This window comes from Daucus carota, chromosome 7, assembly GCF_001625215.2.
Source record: "Daucus carota subsp. sativus chromosome 7, DH1 v3.0, whole genome shotgun sequence".
In the NCBI taxonomy this organism is placed as follows: Eukaryota; Viridiplantae; Streptophyta; class Magnoliopsida; order Apiales; family Apiaceae; genus Daucus; species Daucus carota.
Window position 1 is genome coordinate 26,931,179 of NC_030387.2, and position 25,423 is coordinate 26,956,601.

Sequence of the window (25,423 nt, forward strand, 5' to 3'; positions counted from 1 at the left end):
ATCTGAAAATTTAAACATGAAGTTGAAGGTCCTAATCAACATTATTGGAGGTCCATTCATCATGATTCATGTGATTCAGCATGGCATAATTATATTTATGTTCATGTTTAGATAATTTATTTGATAAATCTCGAATTTAAATAGTCTTGAACACCATGTCCAATAAAGGACCAGAAAACAGAGTGATCACAAATTTTATGGCACAAAGACCCTTTAAAAGCGCAGAGTAAGGGGGGAAATCCCAACTGAAAGAGCCTACACATCTTTAGATTACTACATGAAATCCATTCAGTTATTCATTTTTAAGTTTGTTTGTATTTTAGCTAACTTGTACCAGAATGCTAGCAAGTTGCATTACTTTAGTGTTTGGCTTAAAATCCAGATTTCTTGTTTGATTTATGAACAGTGCTCCTACTCTGATATAAATAATAAAAATATAAATTATATACAAATCAATATAGAATGATATCAAGTGTAGTGTTTTGGGAACAAGATCGATCTCGAGTGGATTTAAATGGAGTCTGGATAATTATATATGAGTAATGTATCATGTATTCGATTCATCAGCTAATCTTAGTAAGTAAAATAAAGTCAGATGCATATCCCTGCATCCGGTTATTAGTTTGCTGTTATGGTATTATGTCGAGAAACTACATGTTTGTCACTTACTATTTTTTTTCAACTTAATTTTTCAAGGCTCTCATTATTTATACGGAGTGTCTAACCTGTGCACTCAGGGCACAGGATAAGTCATAAATTGCTATCATTAAATATACTGCTATCATTAAATATACTTTGACCTGGGTACAGGATAAGTCATAAATTGCTATCATTAAATATACTTTGACCTGCATAAGTATCAGTGTATACATTATAATGATTCAAACTCTTACTATATATTTATTTTTAATTCATCTTTCAAAATTTTATATTTATAATAAAATATTATTTTATTTTGAAAGATACGGGAGAACATAAAATAATCTTTTTATCAAATTTTAATCGAATATAAAACAACTTTTAATTAATTTTATCCCACAAAATAATAACAAGCCCCCCCTGCATATACACTAATTTTCTAATTAAAATAAGCCTCCTAACTAAAATCAACCAATTTAATATTTAATATTTATTTTATAATTATAATTATTTTATTATTATTAAAAATATAAATAATAAAAATATTATACAATATAAAAATAAATAAAATATCAAAATTTCTTGATAGACATGAATGTTTGAATTTTCTGATAAGTACTTAATGCATTACTTATGATATCAGTGCTATGAAAACTATGTACATTAAATGTTCTAAACCTGTGCCCCGGGCACAGGTTAGACGGGCCCTTATTTATATTGCTGAGTTTTATTGGGTATTTCGTAGAATTTAACATGAATTTGCATCAATCGTCAACCACGTAATTAATGTTTGAATGAGATATTATATAGTATTTTGCTTTCTGAAGACCCTAGATCAGGTTTAAATCTCGTTGTATATTATTGTCTCTTACATTTTCTGTACGAAGTTGTCTTCTAATAATTTTTGCGCAAGTGAATATGTTTACCTGTGAGAGAGCGCGTGTACAAAATATAAATCATTCGCTTCAAATTCGGGAGCGTAATAGTATGCAAAAAATATTTCTTTTTGGTTACTTTTATTTTTTTACTCATTCTTTTCTTTCAATCAACATAATAAGTTTGAGCACGATTGGATAGCGCAAGTGGCGGGCATATCCTCTGTTGTCCCGGGACACCGAACCTGGCTCACCCGAGAACAGTATCAGAATCCAATATTAAATCATGTTTTAGAATTAAAGTTTCAAATATCAGTATCAGAATCCAATATTGTATCAAACTCATTTCTCACAGATAAGGCACCAAGAAACACGCACACAACACACACTGTGTGTAATCAGGCCTGCAGAAATGGCTTACCTTCGGACGGCCATGGATTCAGAGTATTGGGACCTAAACATAGCAACCCCACAAAGCCTTCATGGGTCGGCTCGAGCTGTGCCTGGCGAATCAATGCCACTTGATGGGACTAGAGCCAGTCGAGCCCTCAGGATTCAGCAGCTTTCTTTTTTGCGTAATGGGTTTCCTCTTGGTATTATTCCTGCTTATTCTCCACCTCTTAATAAAGATTTGGGCCACTTTTCACTGCAGTCTCTGCTCTTCAAGACTGTTTCTTCTAATTGGTACTGCCCTTTCTTCCTTTTTGTTTTTATTGGAAGCACCCATGTTTGTTTGAGTGGTTTAAATGGTGTTTTGTGGGTTTAATTTTGGAAATTAGCAGTAAAGAAAACATGTTTGTATGATTATAATAGTGTTGTTTTGAGGGTTGATAATGTAACCCAGTAGCTTTTTACTTGTGGGGTTCTTGAATTGTTGGCGAAATAATGGACTTTGAGAATTGATAGCATGGTATTTTAATAGCAAGGTGGTATTTATGGTACATAACTACGAACGTCTCTTCTCTTTCAGACTGTTTCTTTTAATTGGTAATGCCCTTTCTTTCTTTTTTGTTTTTATTGGAAGACCCCGTGTTTTTTTTAGTGAATTTAATGGGGTTTTGCGGGTTTAAATTTTGAAATTGGTCGTAAAGAAAACTTCTTTGTATGATTAATCATAGTGTTGTTTTCAGGGTTAACTTTGTAACCCAATAGCTTTTTATTTGTGGGATTCTTGAACTATCGACGTAATAATGGACTTCAAGAATTGATAGCATGATATTTTGATCGCAAGGTTGTATTTATGGTACAAATCTACAAATGTCTGTACTGATGGCCTTGTGATATATTGTCTAGGTTGCATTTGTTGTACCTTGAGTATGAGCGTTCTGATCATTTGTACTGGTTATAAGGCTGATTGCTCTGAATTTTGTTTTTATAATGGAGAACTCAAATAGGTGGTTGGTTGTATGATTTTGTGTTAGTACGCGTCAGGGTGTGTGTGTGTGTGTGTGTTGTGCGATTAATATCCACTCTTGTTTTATACTTTGATTAAAATAATGTTGCTTTGAGGGGTGAAATTGTGATCTAATACTTTGTTACTTGTGGAACTGTGAGACAGTTGGTTAAAGAAGATAAGTTGAGATGATTGTTTGTTAATTTATGATTGCAATATTTTAAATTTTTGCTATTATTTTATACATATATGTTGGGCACCTTTGTCAGATTGTTGTACCTCTGCCTTTGGATTTACTAGGAGCATTGTATGATAATATACATGTGTCTAGGGTCGATTGTTTTGAGATTCTGTTTCTTTATGAATGTATTCTAAATTTCTAATAGAAAGAAATGAAAGGGATTTTTTTTTGAATGTTATTTATATCTTTGTTCAGGCATTTTAAGTTGAGCATGTCATAACTGGAGGCCTCTGAAGATGATTTGTTTGCCCTGAAAGTTTATGTGGGGTTTTTTTGTTGAATTATCTAGTACTAGAATATAGTGCTGATATACCTACATTTATTTTTTGTAATAGAATTGACCCTGGTCTTTTTGTGATTTTTTTGCGTTGCACCGCAAAACAAATTCTTTATCCTTCAATCACTAACAAATAAATGTTTTTCCTTCACTCATGATTGATGAAATTTTTTATCCCAATTCAAAGAATAAAATTTGAGAAACATAGTCTATTGGTTAGAGTATTGTTCTTTTACTTGGCACACCACTCGCCAACATGTGCTTGCAAATTCTTCTTCTAGAACTTGAAAGCTTGTGTCTTAGCATTTATTATGTTCAGGTGGATTGGGTTAGTTGGGCAGATTCGTCCAAAGAAGCTAGTAGCAGCTATTGATAGAGATGGATCAGAGTCCGAAGCATATAAAGATATTCCAAAGAGACTCTTGGATAAGTCACTTTATTCCATCGCATTGTGCTCACAGCTAGCTGTGACACCCAGAACTTCAGTATTCTTGAGCACTGAAGGGCAAGGTGAAAAGAAGAAACGCAGCACAAAGGCCATGCTCTTTCATAAGGCAAGCACAGTTCCTAACTTTATTGATCTCTTATGGGGTTACCTGTACAGCTGTACTGGTAGCGTGTACATGTGTTGTGTTCTCTTCTTTTTGTTAGGCATATTTTTCTTGTAAAGGAATGTTCCTATATTTAAATATTGCCATATGATCCTTTTTTATATGTTCTTGTTTCCCCCATCCCGTTCTCACCCTGCCACACTAATTAGGTTTACTTCTATATTGTATTAGTTGAACTTTAGTAGGATAATGGTGATTGATGTCTTTAAGATACAGTTCAGCTACTGTGTCATCATTAAAAGAACTATTGTTGAAATGGATTAATCTTGGGGTTCGCTATTACTCTAGTAATAGGGTTTTCACTTTATAAATGGATAAATCTACATGACATTGAAGAGTAAGCCAGCAGTGTGTGTCAAAGTAGATAGTATATATATTTCTTCCTGTGCAATTCTTTTTGTGCCACCTTAATAGGCGGGTTGCAATTCCTATAGCTCTGCCTATTATGTCTGAATATAACATAATGCCACTTGCTTCAGCGATGGCACTTGTAAATAGCAATATAGAAACTAATTTGCCCTATTCCCTTGTTTCAACACTCTTTTGATGTTTTTTTGTTTGTAATCAGTGGCTTCTTTTCCTTGACTAGTATTTGTAGTGTGATGCGAAATCAAGCTTTATAAATTGAACCAATGAAACTGTTGCTAGTTGCTTTATATAATTGGTGCAAAGTTTGTTGCAACTTTCCAAGAGATGCTGCATGCATACTACTTATAGAGACTTCATGATTCGCTCTCTAAGCTTTCAAATATCTAGACTTCACCTTACGAATTATAGTAGCTAGGGCTGTCAAAAAAATCCGAAAAATCCGTTACCGTATCCGGGAAAAAGCGGATATAATCCGTATCCGGAATAAAACGGATATTATCCGTATTCGAATCCGGGGTTTGCGGATACGGATATGGATATAGGCGAATCCGTATCCGAAAATATCCGTATCCGAAATTATTATTATATGTATATAATAATATTTATATAAATTTATTATTTACTTATATTTTTTATTTTATCATATAAATTTTGAAAAAGAATTAATATTTAAAATAAAAAAGAAACATTAAGTATCTTGCAAATGGAGAAAATGGAACTATCTTCATCAAACTTTTTCTTTTTAAAAATTGTTGCAAATAGTGTTGTTTTGTGATTTTAAGTTGTTAAAATTAATATTTTGTTCGAAATATTTGGCCTGAATGCCCAAACTTCTGTTGAAGTATGTTATTAATTTCTGATTGGGTATACATATGCTGTTGAACGGTTCAAAATATGTTTTTTTAATTAATCTCAGAATGTATATTTAATTTTTGGTGATGTTTGAAAAAGCGGATACGGATATTATCCGTATCCGGATAATATCCGGCCGGATACGGATACGGATCTTTTTATTCTAAAATTTGCGTATCCGGATCCGGATCCGATTTTGAGTAAGCGGATACGGATACGGATATGGGCAAATCCGTATCCGTTTGACACCCCTAATAGTAGCAATACATGGAGCCTGTGTTTGTATTGATATTTTATAATCCATAGTCATGTTTATTATTTTAATAATATACTGTAGTACTCTTCAAAAATATTTATGCAGATGTTCCTCCGTCTGCATTAAACTTTGTGCTCTAGGTTTCATAGAATTTGAAGCCAAAATGCTTAAAACTTTACATATATTCGCAAGTTGTGTCTTAAATCTGAAGCGATTTTAAAGATGGTTAGGCTGGCTGGTCATATTATTAAGAAAAGGAAAATTCTAGATCCCATTAAATTTTCCTTTCCCGATAATTGACAAGTATGATTTTTGTAGATACGGCGCCAAACCTGCCTATATATACGGCGTACATGCATAAGCGTTATCTTGTGCCCATGATTATACCGTTTGTATTAGGGAGAGGTGAAGAGAGCTATAGTGTATATGCTGGCAACAGATTATACACATTGCATGCAATTTCAGTATCCTACATTTTAAGTTTTGAAGTGTAACTCCATTGAATTCCTTATATAATCACCCAGTAATGCCTTTACGGTCAATATATATGAATTCTTACATTTTGATCTGTATATATTAGATTTGTCTGGTCTTTTGTACTTATATTATAATTGCAGCTGTTTAGGATGATCTTAATTTTCTTTCTATTCTGGCAGCTCCCTAATCATGATATTACTTTGGAAGCAGCATGGCCTGAGCTGTTTGTGGACCAGAAAGGAAATTACTGGGACGTGCCTGAGTCAATATCCTTAGACTGTGCCTCCGTCGTGTCTGAATCTGGGCTTCGGTATCGTCTTGGTCTACACAATAACAGGGGAAAACCTCTAGCTGAAAATCTCCTTGACGATGAGGCACCTCCTGCTCTAATGCCTGGATTAGCGGCAAAAGCTGCCTTTTCTTATGAGAAAAGCAGGGATATTTGGAGGGCTAGGGAAAAGAAAGAGGATTGTATTGTAAAGACGAAAAGAGGAGAGCTCTGGAGGCCTGCATATGATGTTCGACTCAAGGAGCCTCATCTAGCCGTTTCTGGAATTATTGGTACACTTTCATGCCTTAAAAAATATACTTTTGTGCTTATCAAGTACATACATTCCCTCTTGGTGTATGTAATGTACAGTAACCGTATAATGCAGAGCAATATATAAATACTCATAGTAGCAATAATTTCCGTCGTTGAGCCCCCTCTTTGCTTGGAGTGATATTGCAAAACTTCATGTTATCGTTGCACTTTTGATATTTACTCTGAACAGCAAAAGTCCTATTGACGCATATTACCACATTCCATGTAAAGATAAGTTTCATGGCATATTTACTGTTCCAATGTTAAATCTTTATTGCACACAAAAAAATTATGCAGTGATGCATCCTTTACATGCTCATATTCCTTTTGAAGAAAACTAGTCCGGGTAATGTTTCCCTTAAATTTTCTGGACTTCATAGAGGTGGATACTCAAATAGTGGCAGTCACCTCTTCAGAGGCAGCTACTTTTATTTGCTGTCTTTTGTAATTTCCTGGACTATTACACAACATAGTAAAAATAATAAAGGTATGATGATGGTTAGGCAAGAATTCTGGCTGTAAAGAGGATCAAGTTATTAGTTACCATATAATGCAGAACTGAGGACATGTATACAAATGTGAGTTAATGAACTAAGCATAAATAGTTGACAGAAGTCTAAAAATGACACAGAACATGTAATCAGTAAATTAACTTGTGCAACCAATTTCTATTCTGAACGAACATCGCCTATAAGAACTAATACTTTTTCTATTAAAGAAAATTGCCCCATTAACTTTAGATGGAGTTGTGAAATCCCGAGTAATCTACCAGGTCATAATACTTGGTTCCTCTTTTCCTTGTCACTGTCTGAGTGTTTGTAAAGCTTCATAAGATGATCAGGCTACATGAATTATTGTATTAGTTTCACAAGCAGGATAAATGGCAGTGAAATATCACTAATGCTTAAACGAATATCTTTAAGAGTCTCAAAATTTTATTATCAATTTCCACATCTTATATATTTTATTAGTAAGTGTATTATTATATTATTTTTTTTGGCTAATTTGTATCATCTATTATATTGTAGGGCCTTTGATATATGGATCTATGTTTCCTCGGAAAATGTTGATAACTTATTTTTATTCTATGCATTAGGTGGTACTTGCAGTGCCTTGTTCGCAAGAGGAAAGAGCTCTGCATCTGTTGAGTCATCAGAAGATGGGAGCAGCACTTCTTTGGATGCTAAGCGAGCTACTTCTCTCAATTCTGATTTGTTTGGGTCAGTTTGCTGTACTTTCCAACTTGGGAAATTTAGGAAGGCATTTGGGGACCTCAGTAGGATAGATGCTCGCCTGAATATATCGTCAGCTTCTGCTTTAGCCAGAGCTTCCAACATTTTTGGGAAAGCAACTGGTAACAAAGTGGAAAACTCACTGTCTTCTCCCAGGCTCAATCTGATCCTTCAGCAGCAGGTATTTGAATTCGTATATTAATGTCGTGCCTTAAGTTTAAACTTCATATAGAGCATGTATAGTGCAGCATTAATTTTTTTTTTCCCTTATATATCTGGCATCTGTGTGAACTATAAATTCCAACTATAACCACTGTTGTGTTGAATTCTTTTTTCTTTTTTCTTTTCTGCATTGAAGCTTTCGAAATTCTGGGCATTTGTTAGTTGTTTGTTAGCTGCTCAAGCTTAATATATTTTAGTTAGTTGCGTGGTTGGTTCTACTTTTCATTCTAAAGCTTGTTTATTATACAATGTACGTAATGTGGAATAGATATATTACGCGTATTATGGTATTCAGAAGTGTCCTCTGGAGTCTGGAGTGGAAAGTTTCATTGCCATCATCCTTAAGAACCATGTTTTCTCTTTTGCAGATTCTGGGGCCACTTGTCTTTCGAGTAGACTCCAAGTTTTCACTTGAGTCATCTTCACATAGGAAAATTGATCCACGATTGGAAGATACTATTTACAGCTTGAATTACTCCCTAAGACTCCTGAGCTCGGGTAAAGTAGTAGCATGGTACTCCCCAAAACGAAAGGAGGGTATGGTTGAGTTGCGGTTATTTGAGTTCTAAAATAGTCCTGTTACTCATTTTTGAAGCTTAGCGAGTGGTTACATTCTTCATTCTTGAAACATGTTCTAGAGGAGAAGCCAATTTTCTAGGCCATTGCTTGTTGTAGGCAGCTTAATTTTGTTAAGAGTCATATATTCAGAAGTGAAATGACATGGTTCTTATATTCACCTTGTTTTTAAATGGTTTATTGGTTTTAGTTGGTACTTTGATATCCACTTAAAGTTTCTATATTGTTTTAACTACCAAGAAAATGAAGCAGGAATTTTAATTGTTTGTGTATTTTTCTATTTACTCAATTTAAGCTCCATAAAGGATTCTTAAACATAATTTACCCTGTACTTTTTGTATATATAACATAATTTGTCACTGATCGATATTTCCATTGTAAAATATACTTTCCGGGTATAAATCTTTATACAAAAGAAAAATATTAAGGTACGTAAGCAGATTTAGCTGATACGACAAAAATATGAACGGGCCTACTGTACATGCAGATGTTAACACAAAAATATTAGGGGGCGTTTGGCTTAATTTAAAAGTGTGACTTATTGCTTAAAATAAAGAATTGGATTATAATTGATAAGTGAACTTGACTTATAAGTTATTAAAAGTGTTTGAATAACTTTTTCTTATAAGTCAATTGAGTGTTTGGTAATTTAAATGTATAAATTTTAAAAAAAATCAAATTATTAAAATATTAAAAACTTTATTAATAAATAAATTTTATTATATATTAAAATTTTTAAAACTTCATAATAAATGCAAATCACGGGAAAAGCTAAAAAAAAGCTAGCATGTCTAGCTTCCAGCTTCTGGCTTAAAAACCCAAAATAAGCACTTCTGCTTATTTTTGCCAAACACCACATAAAAAGTAGAAGCTGCTTAAAGTGCTAAAAGAAGCCCGGAAGCACTTATAAGAAGCTTAGCCAAACACCCACTTAAAAATAGATCCTTGTGCAACTGCAAGGTAAAAGTGCCATTGTCATCAAGTGTCGAACTTCGATAAATTACAAAATTTCATTGAAGAGATATTGGTTCGAGGTGTTTGTAGTGCTTACTCATGGGGATGGGGCACACAAACAAACGGTATTTTAAAAGTTTGTGACTAATGGGAATTAATCTGTGTGTGATTGCTGTTTGGACAGATTTCTTTTCGATTAATTGTCAATCGGGATAGAAATTGTTTTTTTAATCGGCTGAAAATCAGGTTAATTGTTTAAAAATTGGTATAATGGATCAGACTTCGTTAATTACATACAAATTAAAATTTATAAAAATATAAAGTAAAATTTTATTTTATTAATAAAAAGATGTAATGTTTTATGTGATAACTTAAAAATACATATATAATTGTTAATGATATTTGTTGTACAGATAATAAATAATATTTTTGTGATATATTAATTTTTACCATTTTGACGTTATAAAACTATACATTTATATTATATAAAAGATAAATATATATTATTTTCAAAATAATATTAAATTATTTCCAATTAATGATTCAACTAATCATTGATTATTCAATTAATCTCTGGGTTATTTTCTAGACAGTGCCTTCACCGAGTAATGCTGATTACTGTTTTTTACAAGACTCCTAAAAATTATTTTTCATTTAGATGAAAGATTTTTATTGCAAAATTTTTTGTGCGTGTCATCACGAGATTGGAGTTAATATAAATCTTACACCTGACTAAAAAGTAGAGTTAGAATGTAATCACTTGTGCACAGTAGAAATCGAAATATTAAAATATAATAATCATATTTAACATAATATTTCAATTTTTATATCGAATTAAAACTTAGATTCAAAATTTTCATTTTCTCTATTTCGTTTAAATGTTTTTAATTTTTTAAAAGTATTTTAATGTTTAAAAAAATTCACATCTAAATATAGCTATTTTAAACAAAATTTATATCAAATAAAAATTTCGCAATTTAAACTTTAAGTTGGTGCAAAACTTATAAATTTTGTGTTAATTTATATGATAATGAAAAATATAATTTAAACAAAACAGTTTATCGTTTTAGTTAAAAAAAAAAAAACTTTATAGTTACGGCATTTTCCCATATTTTTCTTATAATAATTGTCGAAAATAGTAGATAAAAGATTGATCTAAAACAAATACGTTAGGTCTCGCAAGTCGCACACAATACTCAAAAAGTTAAATTAAACATGAGTAATTAATTTTATTTTAACAGGAAAAGAATAATTTATTAACTAAAAATCCAACATGCAAATATGCATAGTCCCTCTATTTCACAAAGAGACGTGTAAGAATAACAATAATTTTTTAACCAGTAAAGGGAAACTTAGATCCCAAGAAAGTGTATTACAGAGAACGTGTATGAAAAGGAGAGACATGTTCGTATTAGGAGCATAATTAAGAGTAATTATCTCTACTAATCTAGATATATATAGGAGTAACTAACAATAAACACACCGCCTAATGTTCTTCTACAAGACAAAGGACTTACCATTCAGATTCTCATTAGGCATTGCCGCATTGCAGACTCTATCGTTTGTCTATATAATACATGTCAGATATTTCGAAAGATTAGAGTAAATAACACATTGCAGGAAAAGCTACAATGCAGGAGACTGATAATGGTCGAGAATTGAACAAACTCTATAGGTCTGCAGCAGCAGATAAGGAGTTTCTGAGAATGCTGATCGGAGAAGAGAAAAAAGAACGTGGTTTAACACATGAAACGTCTCTGTCAAAAAAATCCTTAGATCGTCTGCTTAGTCAGGAGGACGATTACAGCGATGATCACTACCGTAAAAACTGTAGACAGAGATTTCTAAGAAGTTATAGGTTGGTTGGAGAGGAAAAGGCTGAGAAGAAGAATAGAACCTGGCTAGAGAAGAAGCAAGCGTCCATGGAAGTTTACAACTCTGTGACCAAGGCTACAATATGTTATAAGTTGTGTTATGTCATCAACACTGCTGTGTTTTGTTCCTGCAACTATATGGCCAATCAGTACAGATGTGTTACTAGGATTGCTAAAAGAAAAGGGTGATTACAGAGATAACAATGTAAATAATATTTTTACTGCTTGTTCTGTTATTCTAGTTTCAAAGCCACCTTGTTCATTATTGTGTTTGAGATATGGTGTCCATGTTTTTTCCAGATAAAAAAACAGCATTTACAGATAATGAAATCTCTGATCCTACACTAAATCCAATACATAGCATTGAATTTACATTAAGATGAGATTTAACAAAATTTCCAGTTTGATATGTGCTCAATAACTATGGAGCAAGGTCTGTAAACAACAGCAGCTGGCTGTGTACAACTACAAACCGAGACGACGACAAGCACATATAGGAAACTAACAAGTTTTAACATCTTTAACATGAGAAGATTCAAAGACAACAAAATTGTTTTTTCCATATTTGTTTGATAACAATTATATTTTGAGAAAACAATGCTAAATAGGCAATTCTCCAAATTTGCAACAATCAAGGATCTGCAAAACCCAACATTTCTCTCAAGTCTAACATTCGCATAAAACTTGGCTTTTACTCGACTACCGCTAGCAGATCAGCAGCTTTACAGAAACAGTGCTTTCCTGTAGATCCCAACTCCACCTGATCGTTATTCAAACTAAAATTAGTCGTGGCGAAAACAAGACAAGTGTTAAGTGTTTATTACAGCACAGAAACATAAAAAGGTTGTCACGAGGGCACCATTAATCGGGACGAACGTAAGATAAATAACCATGAGGTTCGGTGAAATAAATATTATTTGACTGGTTGAAAAACAAAAGCATTCCTGCGCAACTGTGCTTTCCACTCACTTATATTATTAAAGTATGAAAAACATAACAGACATGTTTCAGTATTTAACATTAAAGATGCATAAAGTTTAGCCAGGGTGGTGAGGATGGTTCCCTAATCCCGGTGTACCCAGTGATCCGTTATAAAAGGTTCCAATTTATATAAGTGCTATAATACAACCTCAGCTAAATAAAGCAATATTCTTACCTCATAGGCATTTATATCAGAGAACAAAACCTGCACAAAAAAAAAAACATCATCAAATTGTAACTGATATATGTGGGTGTCGTAACATAATTCAGGCCGCAACATGCAAGGATATTTGGTTTCAGCTGCAGGAGATTGATCAACTATGTGAACCTACCTTTTTGCCAGCCTCCACTTCAGCTACCTCAGAACCAACAGAAAGAACCTAATATAGAAACATATTATAGAGTTATTACACTCTTCAAAAACTGAATTTTTTCATGCATAACAAACAATATGTTTATTCTGCTCACCTCTCCCATGAGATACCGTTCAAACTTGACAGCTGATTTCGGCAACAATACTCCACCAGCTGATTTCTGAACAAACAGAAGTTTTCTAGCACTTATGAATTCATAAGAGGGGTACCATAAATAGACCATGTATGCATATATGCGTGTCTAATAACTTCATGACTTTCTAAATGATTGTGTGTGTGTGTGTGATTGGTGCAACCCTGCTTGAGAAAATGTGTCCTACAATTCTTAATGTGTATAGGATACAATCTCCATATTAATCATCGAGCACCCCACCCACCTAACTGGTTTTTAGGTTAGAGAATACATCTCACTTCTAAATATACTCAACAACATATCTGTTCTCTTAAGTTACATGCATATGCATTTCTACAACACTTACCCGCTTACAAAGAAAATACCATAAAAGATAAATCACAATCAAAATTCCAAGTCCCAAGTTGTTCCACAAGGAGATTCAAAATTACTATCAATTTGCTTGTCAAAAGCTTTGGCCTTCTTCTTAAGCACACTACAGACTCGTAGGTCGCAGTGGTGTTGCAGGCTTGCAGCACTAAATACCCATAAATATAAGATATAACAATGTCATTTCTAGTGCTAACCATAAGTTTTTAATTAGGACCTTAAGCTTATATAACATCAGCTTTAACAACATTATATCCACTAATTTCGGTTTTACCAACTTGCTGAGCATTGAGCAACAACCACAAGAATTCAAGCTCTATCTAATTTAGTTTTACGGTTTTATCAGCTTGCAAGTAACAAACGCCAAGAGTTAAAGCTCTATCTATTTAAATATTCAATTCAATTTCTAAATTACCAAAATTCAATAATTCGACATCGAAACTCACATCAAGAGTGAAAGAATACCTGAGGCAGGTCCTGCAGACGAATGAGGACTCTGTCAGCTTGAGGCACAACCTATTAACACACATAACCAATTACAAATCTTTACATATACACCAACAAACAATGCATACAATATAAGTAGAATATAAAGATGAAACCTTTGTGGGGTCAATTGTCTTGGCAATAGCATTAATTCTCAGAGAATTTCTTTGAAACCCTGTTGAAAAATTTCGAGAAAAGATCAAAAAACAAAACAAAAAGAGGGTAATTAAAAAAATGAAATGGGGTTTTAATTTAGGGTTTAAAATGAAATAAGTAGAATAATTACCTGGGAATTTGGGGGTAGAAATGGAAGGAAAACTGGGGGTTTTGTTACAAGTAAAGGGTTTAGCTAGGGTAATGAAGGAAGAAGCCATGAGTGATGTTGGATAAGGTAACAAGTTCTTGAAGAGTCTGGAGAGAGGGAGATAGAGCAAGCGTTGATAAGCTGATATGATAGAGGCAAATAGGTCACAGAGACTGAAATATTTTGTTTTATTTTAAATTCTTTTTTCTTGATGTTCCCGATATTCCAACCTCCAGGCTCCAACCCAGGGTAAATGAGCCAAACAAAGGGTAAATGAGCCGAACAGTCTGTAAAATATTCGAACTCGATCTCGAGCTATTCAAATAGTTTTCCGAGCCAATCTCGAGCTTCATATTACTCGGTTCAGGAGTCTAATCGAATTTGTATTAGTATAATTATTTCTCTATTATTTTCAGATTATTATATAAAATATTTATTTTTTATATATTTAATCGAATCGAACTCGAGCCGAACCGATCATGTTTCGAATTTTTGTTAATATATGGTGAAATCATTCGAGCTTTTGAGCCGAACTCGAACCTATCGAACTTTCACGAGCCGAGTTCCGAGCTTAAAATTGAAGGCTCGGTCGAACTCAAACTCGAGTCCCAAATTTTTTAATAGAACTCGAGCCGAACCCGATTCGGCTCGGCTCGTTGACGCCCCAGCTCCAACCTAATTACACTCCTTATTCTGGACTTCCATTTTCTTTACTATAATAATAAATTATTTTTAATCAATTATTATTTTCAATTTAAAATTAAATATATTTATAATTAATTAGAAAATGATTTTAATTTAAAGATGTCTAAAATTTAATTAAAAAAATATTTACTTTCTCAACACATAATCAACAATATATCTATTTAATATTTAACGTGATTAAGTATTTACGATTTCATTTCGGTAACCAATTTGATAGTAAATTTTAGGGTGCTGATATATGCACACCCTAAATTTATTTATGTATATCGCACATCATGTTTTATATCAAATTATTCTTATTTTTTATCGTTTCAACTAAATATCTTATCAATTCAAAGAGATAATTTAATACAAAATAAACGGAAAGCGCCCACAAATAAATTTAAGATATGTATATAGGGTTTTGGTCCACGACAATCGATTGTCATGGGGTCTTATCCAACACACAGCTCCATTATCATGAAATCTGTATTTCAAGAGTTGGGATTGAAACTGTTTTTTTAAGTATTCGCTATATTTTTCAGCGGATAGGGAAAGTTCCTATCCGCAGAAAATTATAGCGGATACTTAAAAAACGAAGTTTTAATCTGGACTTTTGAAATAGAGATCCGACGGACCTGAAAGTGTGTGTTAAATAACCGGGTTGTCAGAGACCGGGACCCAGGTATATATTAGCATCCTAATTTTAATTAGGGGTGGCAATCGTTTCGTTTCGTTTCGTATACTTTCGTTTCGTGTATTTTCGTGTTTCGTGTACTCGAAGGTGAAACCCGTATCCGTCCGTTATTAATTTCGTGTACCTAATTTGAAACCCGTATCCGATCCGAATCGTTTCGTGTATATTTCGTGTACTTTTCGTGTATATTTTATATAAAAATATTAATATATTTTTTAATCAAAAAATGGATTTAATATATATTATCCTTTATAAATTTATTAAATGTGAATGATATATTTATACTTGTATACAATTCTCTATAAATTTGTTAATCTATCTACAATATATATCCACACATACATATAAATATATACTTTTTACTCAATTATATATTTAATATATCATAACATATATATAATAAATATTATCTACAAATATTTCGTGTACTTTCGTGTATTTGGTGTACCCCAAATGAAAACCCATATCCGACACGAAATCTATCGTGTAATTTCGTGTTCGTGTATTTTCGTGTTTCGTGTATCGAAAATCAAAATCCATATCCATTTTTTTCGTGTCGTTTCGTTTCGTGTTAGCGTGTCATGTGTCAAATTGTCGCCCTAATTTTAATACATTAGCATGAGAGGAACAGGGGATGAGCACAAAAATTCCCCGGAATTGAGAGATGCTGCAGCTAATATTCCTTGTTTCCCTCCATTCTGAAGAAAAAGAAATGATAAAACACCCATTCGCCCAAACGGCTACTTGGGTCCCACCCCCACACCTTTTTGTGTCTTTACACCACTTATCATTTGTCTCCTCCTTTCCTCTTCTTAATCCACCATTTCTTCAACACGCCCCTTTTCACAACTTAAGCCATTGTTTGCTTTCTTCCTCTCTTTTCTTTTAAATTTTTTCAAGAAAGTTGTTAACTTTGTGGTTTTGTAAGTTGCATTTAGGTACTTTTTAGCTTTATTTCTAGTGCTTGTGATGAGGATTATCAAGAAGCTTTGGTGCTGTGAATGGGTTGTGTTTTGTTGCTTATTTCTTGCTGCTCTTGTTGCCTCCAAGAATCATGGTAACTACTTTTATTTTATTTTTGCTCCCCTTTTGTGTTCTTGATTCAACATTTGTAGGTAGCCCTTTTGTGTTTTTGCAGATGTTGATGTGTGTAATCAGATAATGTGGCTTCGCTATCATGTATAAACAATATGCTTAATGGTTCTTACCGGTTACCGCGTAAGTTAAAAAGAGATATATGCTTGATGGTAGCTCTCAAATTCGATAGAAGATAAGTATGTATAACAAGAGTTTTTAGGTTAATATCATATTTAGCAGGGAGACTTGATTGTTGAATTTGAGAGCTAATAATTGTTAAACACTGGGTGTTAGTTGATAGGCTTTACGGGAAATTTAGGTTGCAGTAACAGAAAATGGCTACCAGATGTAATAGAAGAAGTAGGTTAAGTGATAGAAAATGTCATCATTTACAATTTTAAGGACATTGGAAACCCTATACAAGGCCTCAATTATTAAAACTAGTAGTCCAGTGCTGCTGCCTGATAGGGAAGTCTCAAAATTTATCAACCAATGCTTGTAAAAATCTTGGAGACTGATATAAAAGCTTAGGAGAATGAATGAATGATAATGATATAGAGCTATGTCTCTTGTCTCTTTATCTACCGATATACCTTAAGTGCTGATAAATTGATTAAGGATCTTTTCATTCAACTTATAAAACTAAAGAATGATATAAAAGTTTAGGAAATAGCAATGAGAAGTTGCTGTGCAGTGAAACAAAATAAAACATCATGACTTGCACCTGTTAGGCTTAGAAGACATCTCACACACCTTTTATAGTTATAATCTTTTCACTAATATACTCTGCCTCTAAAAACATCTGAGATGAAAATATGCAGTACCTCAAGAAGCTTTCGGTCACTTGAATACATTGAATAAGTCTAAGGCATCTGTTGCTCTTCTATCGGATACACCGTACACTTAAATGGCTGCAGACATGTGCATTTAAGATGTAAAACTAGGTCCATTCCTTATATCAGCTTTACACTATTGCTACCAGCTATATCAGCAGATGTGCCCCTTTCCTATTTAGACTGTGCCAAATTGAATTCACAATATATAGGGACCTATACTATAGTCTATTAGTTTAAGAATTCAAGAAGCTATAGAAATGGAAAACACAGTAATACATCTGTAATTTAAATCTCCAAGGGTATAGTAGCTATATATCTATAAATCTTAAACAATTAATTGTGCCAGCTATCAATATGCATTTTCATAAATAGAACTTTGATTATTACAGCTGTTTGATCTACATAAATTTGGGTTTGCTACCTCTGCAAAGATGAAACTTCAATGTCTTACAGAAGTTGGTTTTGAGTTTTTGTATTTATTTTTTCTGCCGTGTAATAACCACTTTTTTACAGTAATTTAGGCAAGCAGTTAATGGATTTTACTGGCATTGAAGATGTAATGCAGCCACTGACTTATCTAACATTAGTAAAAAGCTGGCCATGATGTTTCTGTTTCAGATGGAATGTTTTTCAACCACATGGTGAAAATATTTTTGTGGAAGTGTTTACTAGTTTTACTCTCTGTAGGGCATACCAAAGTGAATTTTTTGTTGAACTTATGCTCACTGAAGGATTTGATTTGAACTTGCTCTTTGATAGAAAATTAGTTAATATTAATAAAACATTCATAAAGTGAACTTGCAATATTACTAAAACATGTAATACTGTGAATTATGCAAACTAGTTGCATATGTAATGATACTTTGACAGAGCTGGACTATACAAACTAGTTGATCAAATTTACATCGTTCTTGTATATTAATTACAATTGTCTGCATATGCTATCTGACTTTCAGTGCATTAGACCTTTAAGCATTTTTCTTGGAATGAGTAGACTTGCCAGTTGCCACTAGGCTTTCAACAATTCATATGAGAAATTATTTTACGCCCTCGAGAGTTAAGTATCAAACTTATTTTGTTCTTTGGTTTTGTTTCAAAATTTGTACCAACTCAATTTTGATATTTTATGCTATGCTTTTGCACAAAATATATTCCAAAGCAGATTGTCTATCTCCAGTACTCTACCGTCTTGTGCATACATACTAAATTTGGCTGACCAGGAGTGAATGGGAAACTCAATAATGAATTTTGAAAAGGAAATTAGTAACTTCGTCATGCTAATAGTGTTAGCAGTGACAACAGCGACTGTGTTGCTAATTTTGATTCGGAAGATCTTCTTTAACTACTAGTCCTCCAATCAAACATGAAATGTTATACTTGACACCTAGGCACTTCGTAGGCTGCAGTTACCGTTCAACATTTAAGCTCGAAACCTGTGAGTTGTAGCATCATCTAACCAGCAACCTATGAAATAGGTAAAAATAGATCCCTTGGTTTATACACTAGTTGATACCCTTCATCTCTTGGCACTAAGAGGTTGAGGTTCACGCCTCCACTCTAGCCTCAGTGAGTATTTCCAGAGCTCTGTAATATGTTTTCTGCGTGCAGTGGATTCACAACGTGTCATGGTATTTGCCTATTTAATAATAATTTATTAGCATACATTTCAAAATAATTAAGGCTATATCATGTCAAAGATATGAAACTTTGTTATTTTCTCGAACTTCTAGATGGCGATGGTGATTAATCTGTTTTTTGTGCTGTAGGTAATCCTGCAAATGACCTTGTTGACATTATCAACAAGAATAGGACTGCTGTAAAGCTTTCTCAGCTAAGTAATAATCCTGGCCTTGGGTGCATGGCTCTGCAATATGTAGAGCAATGCAAAGGAAATTGCAGCTCTAACAATGCTTTAACTTGTCAGCCATCTGAAGATGACTTCACTGAAGTTTTTGCACCTAACTGTGGAGTCGAGCTTCCCACTTTTGGCAGTGTATCTGGACGTATTTTCGGGTGCCAACACAAATATCTTGATCCATCTGAAGCCTTCTTACATGTGATTGCTCAAAACAACAAATCTGTGTCCCTTCTCAGAAATAAAACGTTTACAGAAGTGGGAGTAGGCTTAGTCGGCGTCCACAAACATAAAGGACCTTACTTTTGGTGTGTTCTGCTCAGCAATAGTCAGAGAAACAGTACGTTTGTTCTTCAAGATCTTGGCGAAGGAATTAAGCAAAAGAAAGGATGCTATAGCGGAACTAGTACTCCATGCAGCGATGCACACGATGTTGGTGTGTTTCCTAACTTAGTTACAGCCGCCTTAATTTCTGTTTACTTTTTAGAAATATTTCTCTAAGTTAGTTAATTTTAAGTGTCTTATCACATTCATGTGAACTGCATATATGAGATTCTTCTCGGGGCTATGTGATTCTTCAGGTTGTTATATTTACTCTTTTGCTAATTTGAAATGGCAAATCGTCAAAATAATTTATATCTCTAGCAATGATTAGTTAACTTCTATATCCGGTTTTTTTTTGTTTTTTTTTTTGCTTGTTTATCTATCGCTCATCATCACTCCATCATTTGATGTTCATATAAGCTATTTTGATCTTCGTATGCACTGGTTTAAACCACACTGTACGATTTAGCTGGAAAAAACAGGCTGTATTCTTTTCATTCAGTTGGTGCATCATTATTTTTCCACGTTTTTCATGCATCATCATACATTAGAGAAGCATTTATCAAATGTCTAGTACACAATTCTTGACATGCATAAAATAGAAACACTTAAAAATTGAAATGTGATTCCCGTGATATGTAATTTTGTACTTCCGTAAATAACTGCAGAAAGGGCAGTTGCGCATGGTTAATGCATATATATTTTGTTCCTGTAAAGCAAAGAACCATTTAGACTAGCAGCACCAATCTTTAGTACAAGAATCACTTTTTCTAGACAAAGTCCATAACCATTTTTCATATATAGTGAATAATGTAGCTAGCTTCTAGCATAGAACATCTTTAGCTTGACATATTTGCCAATATTCTTGTACCAAAGTTGTTAAGGAATCCTCTCAGGTGTCAACATTTACTTTACTTGCATTGCATATCTATGGATGATCTTGTGGTGCAACAAGAGCATGCACAGTGTGTGAACCAAACATACCCAATATGTCCAACTCTACTCGTTAGTTAGTTCTTAAGAGGGTTTAAGTAGGCACAACCAGGGTCCGGGATCAGGCCTCACTCATTAAGTAGCAATCACGTATCGAAAGAGTCAGTGTCACTCGATGAGTAGCAATTAAGTATGATTCTTAACAGGCCATGGCTGACTCGTATGCAGCATCATTATATACTCAAAGATAATGTTTTATGAGATGATAGTAGCACAGCAGGCTAACAACAGGTGATCTAAGTAAAAAGTAGGGAATAATGTAAGAAACAAAAGAGATGTTTGTTGAACAGTGTAAAAAAAACAGAGAGTCTGGTGGACCAAGCATCCCCATGCTTTAGTTTAAGCTGACTAATAAGCTCTTCCCTTTTCTTACCAGATGAAGCGTATGGTCCAAGCAATAAGCTGGTATATTTACTAAAGCTAATGTACAAAAAAGCTTGTGCTGTCTTTTGTTTGGTCAGCTTATAACACATATGCGTAGATACATGTCTAATTGTCTTATGCCTTTCTTTCCTAACACATAATAAGATCACACCAATGAATCTCCCATCATATCCACCAACATCTTTTAGCTTTCAGTTTGGTCACCCTTACTACTACTCTCAATTCTTACTTATCATCATCTTACTGTAGTAGATGCCATTAATCTTGATACCGTCTCTTTCTATAACTAAAGATCTCTCGGAGACAACGTGTATAGCAATAAGTATTTAAATTTCTGTAACGACTAAATATATCGGAAAAAAAAGATGTGAATTTGTAAGCTAGATTTTGGAAGATGGCCTAACAGATAAAGAAACAGGATATAAGCAGTACACGTTACCAAAATGGGAGGTTAGGTGAATTGTACAAAAGGAATGTTGATATTTTATGTTGGCTGATTATGTTTTGGCATGTACTTGTACAAGTGTTTATAATAAAATATAAATTTTTACTCAGATATTCTCTCAAACTGTCTGCTTGTGTATTTACAAGTTGAAAACTTGAATTATTAACTCTCTAGTGAATGCATAATTCTGCTGATATTTTAACAAGTTCCAAAACCAAAATTGATTCATACAAATAGAAATGACTCAGAATTGGAAGACCCAAGTTCATAACTACTACTGTATAACATCAACTCCATAAAACCTGGCAACCTTTTAGTAAAACAGATTTGTTTTGGTAAACTAACTGCATAGACACCACACTGTTATTGACTACAAATTAGGTGGATCATTATTAGTTTTTGTTTCAAATTGAAAGGGTATCCATTACCTCTGTTCCATATTATGTCTATGCAACTTATGGAAACTGGTAGAAAGTATTTCTTTATCATGGAAAAATGACATTTTTTGCTTTGTTTGAGGATTAATGGAAAATGACATTCATAGCTCAACTAAGTTCATGAATATGTCAACTATAATTTATATTTTGTGTTATTAAGCTGAAAAAATATAAAATTTCAAGATAATCGACTAAAATAATAATATTTTATCTTATTAAGCAGAGACAGCATGTTATCTTAATTTCTCATTTATTATGACATTCTGTACTCCATTCTCTTTTTATACGATACAGAAAAAATAGGAGGAGTTGTTTATGACGAACAACAAATAAATTTTCTCCCTAATACTAGTACTCCCTCCGTCTCTAAATACTTTTACTGTTTGTACTTTTCACGTTTGCCAACACACATTTTTGATCGTTAATATCTTTCATTTCGTAGTAGCATTAAATATAAAAACTTCACCGTATTAAAGTACTCGTGAATACGAATCTAACAAGATCACTCATGACTATATTTAGTTTTGTAGATTAGATGTAAATAAGTAATTTATCTCATGTTATGAACAGTACCGACATCAGAAACAGGAAAAGAAAAAAGAAACGGAGGGAGTAATAAACAAATGATAATTAAGGATTTATTATAATTTTACTAGAAATAATGATTGCAGACGTCATAACCAAAAACTAAAGTAATCAATTATGCATGTAAATAAATTTTGGCATTAATTTCAAATAGAAAGTATATATGCACTACAAATCTTACTATTTCCACTCACTGTACTGCGATTTCGTAATCACCAATGACCAAATTACCCCTAACTCTTAATGAAATTTACAAAATCATACCCTCGACAGCCACTGAAACAACTCACTAATCTCTTCTCCAAATCTATTATTCGCCTCTAAATCATCAACCACAACGGCGTTACTCCGGCGACTACTCCCACCAAAAAACCTGCCGGAGCTCCGAAACGATCGCGACGACACCGACGCAATTCTGTCGACGTAATCTCTGAGCCAGCTTCCTCTCTCTCCGGCGACCTCTGTCGCGACTTCATCTCCTGGCGCCACCGGAACTGTAACCTCAATTCCGGTAAAGTCCTTGTCAGAGACGTCTCTCCGGTGAGTCCGCGCGTCTCCAATCGGAACCTCAAACTCCTCATCAACAACATACTCAAACGAGCCGATCGTATACGACCGCACCGCATCGCCGGAGACTTCATCGTCGCTTCTCCGCCGACTGACGCTTCCGATCTCAACGCGAAAGCTGTTGCTCCGGTTTGTTCGGTCAGGAAGGATTTTATCGAGTGCGTCGCTCTGAGAAGGATGAACAGTGGACCTGCACAACGGACACGTCAGATTGGAGACGAGCCACGTGTCAATACACTCCGCATGAAATGCGTGGCAGCAGAGCGGAAGCAACCGCAGCTGATCGTTAGGCTCGAACTTCGATAAACAAACCGCGCAATCTCCGCCGGATATTTTGGCGGGAAGCGAGTTGAAAGTGAAGAGGGGGAGAGAGGAGGTTGCGTGTGTTTTCGGCGTGCGGAAGCTAGGGTTCGGGCGGTGGAAGATGGGAGGAGGAGTGGCGGTGGAGTGGAAGCGACGAGAGAGGAAGCGGAGGAGGAGGTAGAGAGAGGCGGAGATGATGATGGCGGAGGCGATGATAATAATAACGATGATAATCGACGTTGAAGTTGAGGATGATGAGAGTGGTGATGAGTATGGCGGTGGATTGGTGGTTGAGAGGAGGTTTATTTGTTGATTTGGGTTGATGAACGGAAGAAGAGGTGGTGGTGGTGTTGACATTTTGGGGTTTGGTTTGGGAAGAGGAGGGGAATGTGTTGGAGAAGATATTAGGATTTATATAGAATGTGTGCGCCCACTATATATGCGGAATTATGGGAGAGATGCGCAAGAGAGAGAGCACGAGAGAGATGGTGAGGAGAGAGATGTGTGTTGAGTGTATAATAATGGAAGTAAAATCCGAATAGAATAAAAAAAATATATATATATACGACTAATATTTTTCTGGATAGAAATGACAAACACTGTATGGTAATAGTAATAGGGGTAATTGTGTGCATATGTTGCATCATGGAGGATGCGAATTGAGGGGGGTGGAAGGTGGATGATGTCAGTCACGACAACCAGTAACAAATGGATATAGATGGATATTACAGGTCTAGACTATTTTAAATATATTACTTGTGCATACAAAGAATGTGAAAAGACACTCGTAAAAATGGAAAATTTATCGTATTTTATGGACAGAGTGAAGGTGATAGTTGTATTTTTATTTTCTTAAAATTAACAAAAGATTTATAGGAGTGGCAGTGTCTGTAACCCAATTTATTACGTCAATAATAATTAATAGGGTTAGCACAAAACAGAAAAGGTGAAAAAGAAAGGAAGGTGGAGAAGCAGCAGCTACAGTGCAGGTACTATTCACCCCCAGTGCTAGTGTCTGCTGTCTGAACAAAACTTCCCATATGTTTACCGTATCATGTGGAGGCTGCCGCTCCTTCTGCTCCATTTCAATGCTGCTTTCTTTTTTAACTTTTGTACAGAGGGACCGACAAACTTAAAAAAAGTGATTCTGTGCTTAAAGTAAAAAAGTGGATTAGATGTGAGAAGTAGATAAATTAATAAAATATTAGGAAAAGAAACAGAATTTTTGAAAGAAACTAGCATTCTCAGCTTTTTAAAATGTTTCTACTTATTTACACAAACATGTCAAGAAAATCAGATGCTAGAAGCAGATTGTGTTTCTTACAAACAGCCCCACAATCTTCCACATAATATCACTTTTGTTCTTTCTTCTTATTTTATTTCTTAGGGGTCGTTTCGTTCGCGCTTTTTGGGATCAGGTATGGGTTTTATTCATTCCAAACTCATACCTGGTGTTTGGTTGAAAAATTTCTTCCATCAAACCCATTCCTCAAACCCACAAGGTATGAGATTTTCATACCCAAGGGGGGAGGTGGGTTTGAAACATGGGTTTCAGGAATCAAACTTTTTTCCTTTTATTTTCATTACTATTTTTATTATTTCATGTAGATTATTAATACAAAATGAAATTAATGACTCAAAAATATATATAGATATTAATCTAATAATATTTTAAATCAATTACAATTAATAACTCATAAATATTATAATTCAACCATATTCATTCCACCACTCAATCAAATACCTGATATCAGAAATGATACCTCAAACCCATACCAGCTTAACTCGATTCCTCATTCCAACCCCATACCCCCCTCCAACCAAACGACCCCTTATAAGTATACACATTCCGATTAAGGATATTAGTATCATCTAAGTTATTATTCATTTATTATCATTTAAGTTATTATCATTCATTTATTTGTCAAAATTTAAGTTGTTAAACTAATCTTGGCTTGATTGGGAGGAGTGGGAAATGAATTACAATCTTGTTATTTTCATTAAATTTATGTTTGGTAGAATTTGAAAATTAGAATTTGTTTGTTTATATTGGAATCGAACCATTCCACAAGTATGGGGTTATACGGGATGTGATTATAGTTGTGGGGTTAAATGGGATGTGATTATAGTTGAACTTATTTGGGTGGTTGTACTGGAA

The 25,423-nt window shown here is 34.0% G+C and overlaps 4 protein-coding genes across 4 annotated transcripts; 2 read left to right on the plus strand and 2 right to left on the minus strand.

The window, feature by feature from the left end:
- The first annotated feature begins 1,725 nt into the window (after nucleotides 1–1,725).
- LOC108193426 (protein TRIGALACTOSYLDIACYLGLYCEROL 4, chloroplastic) lies at nucleotides 1,726–8,799 on the plus strand. Its single transcript, XM_017360075.2, has 5 exons — nucleotides 1,726–2,198; nucleotides 3,745–3,979; nucleotides 6,170–6,551; nucleotides 7,670–7,986; nucleotides 8,396–8,799. The coding sequence occupies exons 1-5, from the start codon at nucleotides 1,927–1,929 to the stop codon at nucleotides 8,594–8,596; spliced, it is 1,407 nt and encodes a 468-aa protein (XP_017215564.1). The 5' UTR covers nucleotides 1,726–1,926; the 3' UTR covers nucleotides 8,597–8,799.
- Nucleotides 8,800–11,965: 3,166 nt separating this feature from the next.
- LOC108193861 (10 kDa chaperonin 1, chloroplastic) lies at nucleotides 11,966–14,300 on the minus strand. Its single transcript, XM_017360697.2, has 7 exons — nucleotides 14,061–14,300; nucleotides 13,891–13,949; nucleotides 13,754–13,804; nucleotides 12,881–12,946; nucleotides 12,745–12,792; nucleotides 12,588–12,617; nucleotides 11,966–12,191 (listed from the first exon to the last, which is right to left on the minus strand). The coding sequence occupies exons 1-7, from the start codon at nucleotides 14,146–14,148 to the stop codon at nucleotides 12,123–12,125; spliced, it is 411 nt and encodes a 136-aa protein (XP_017216186.1). The 5' UTR covers nucleotides 14,149–14,300; the 3' UTR covers nucleotides 11,966–12,122.
- A 1,905-nt stretch (nucleotides 14,301–16,205) lies between these two features.
- LOC108195147 (uncharacterized) lies at nucleotides 16,206–19,871 on the plus strand. Its single transcript, XM_017362097.2, has 2 exons — nucleotides 16,206–16,516; nucleotides 19,139–19,871. The coding sequence occupies exons 1-2, from the start codon at nucleotides 16,429–16,431 to the stop codon at nucleotides 19,726–19,728; spliced, it is 678 nt and encodes a 225-aa protein (XP_017217586.1). The 5' UTR covers nucleotides 16,206–16,428; the 3' UTR covers nucleotides 19,729–19,871.
- Nucleotides 19,872–22,535: 2,664 nt separating this feature from the next.
- LOC108195311 (E3 ubiquitin-protein ligase ATL4) lies at nucleotides 22,536–23,758 on the minus strand. Its single transcript, XM_017362268.2, has one exon. It carries the CDS (start codon nucleotides 23,620–23,622, stop codon nucleotides 22,654–22,656), a length of 969 nt encoding a protein of 322 aa, XP_017217757.1. The 5' UTR covers nucleotides 23,623–23,758; the 3' UTR covers nucleotides 22,536–22,653.
- Nucleotides 23,759–25,423: the final 1,665 nt, after the last annotated feature.

Bases quoted from the DNA above. Each gene is read 5' to 3' on its own strand.
- LOC108193426 (XM_017360075.2), top strand. From the start codon at position 1,927: ATGGCTTACCTTCGGACGGCCATGGATTCAGAGTATTGGGACCTAAAC. The intron at 3,980-6,169 runs GCAAGCACAGTT...CTATTCTGGCAG, and splicing joins AGGCCATGCTCTTTCATAAG to CTCCCTAATCATGATATTAC. The intron at 6,552-7,669 runs GTACACTTTCAT...TCTATGCATTAG, and splicing joins AGCCGTTTCTGGAATTATTG to GTGGTACTTGCAGTGCCTTG.
- LOC108193861 (XM_017360697.2), bottom strand. From the start codon at position 14,148: ATGGCTTCTTCCTTCATTACCCTAGCTAAACCCTTTACTTGTAACAAA. The intron at 13,950-14,060 runs GTAATTATTCTA...ATTTTTCAACAG, and splicing joins TTCTACCCCCAAATTCCCAG to GGTTTCAAAGAAATTCTCTG. The intron at 12,618-12,744 runs GTAGGTTCACAT...TTTTTTGTGCAG, and splicing joins AAGTGGAGGCTGGCAAAAAG to GTTTTGTTCTCTGATATAAA.
- LOC108195147 (XM_017362097.2), top strand. From the start codon at position 16,429: ATGAGGATTATCAAGAAGCTTTGGTGCTGTGAATGGGTTGTGTTTTGT. The intron at 16,517-19,138 runs GTAACTACTTTT...TTTGTGCTGTAG, and splicing joins TGTTGCCTCCAAGAATCATG to GTAATCCTGCAAATGACCTT.
- LOC108195311 (XM_017362268.2), bottom strand. From the start codon at position 23,622: ATGTCAACACCACCACCACCTCTTCTTCCGTTCATCAACCCAAATCAA.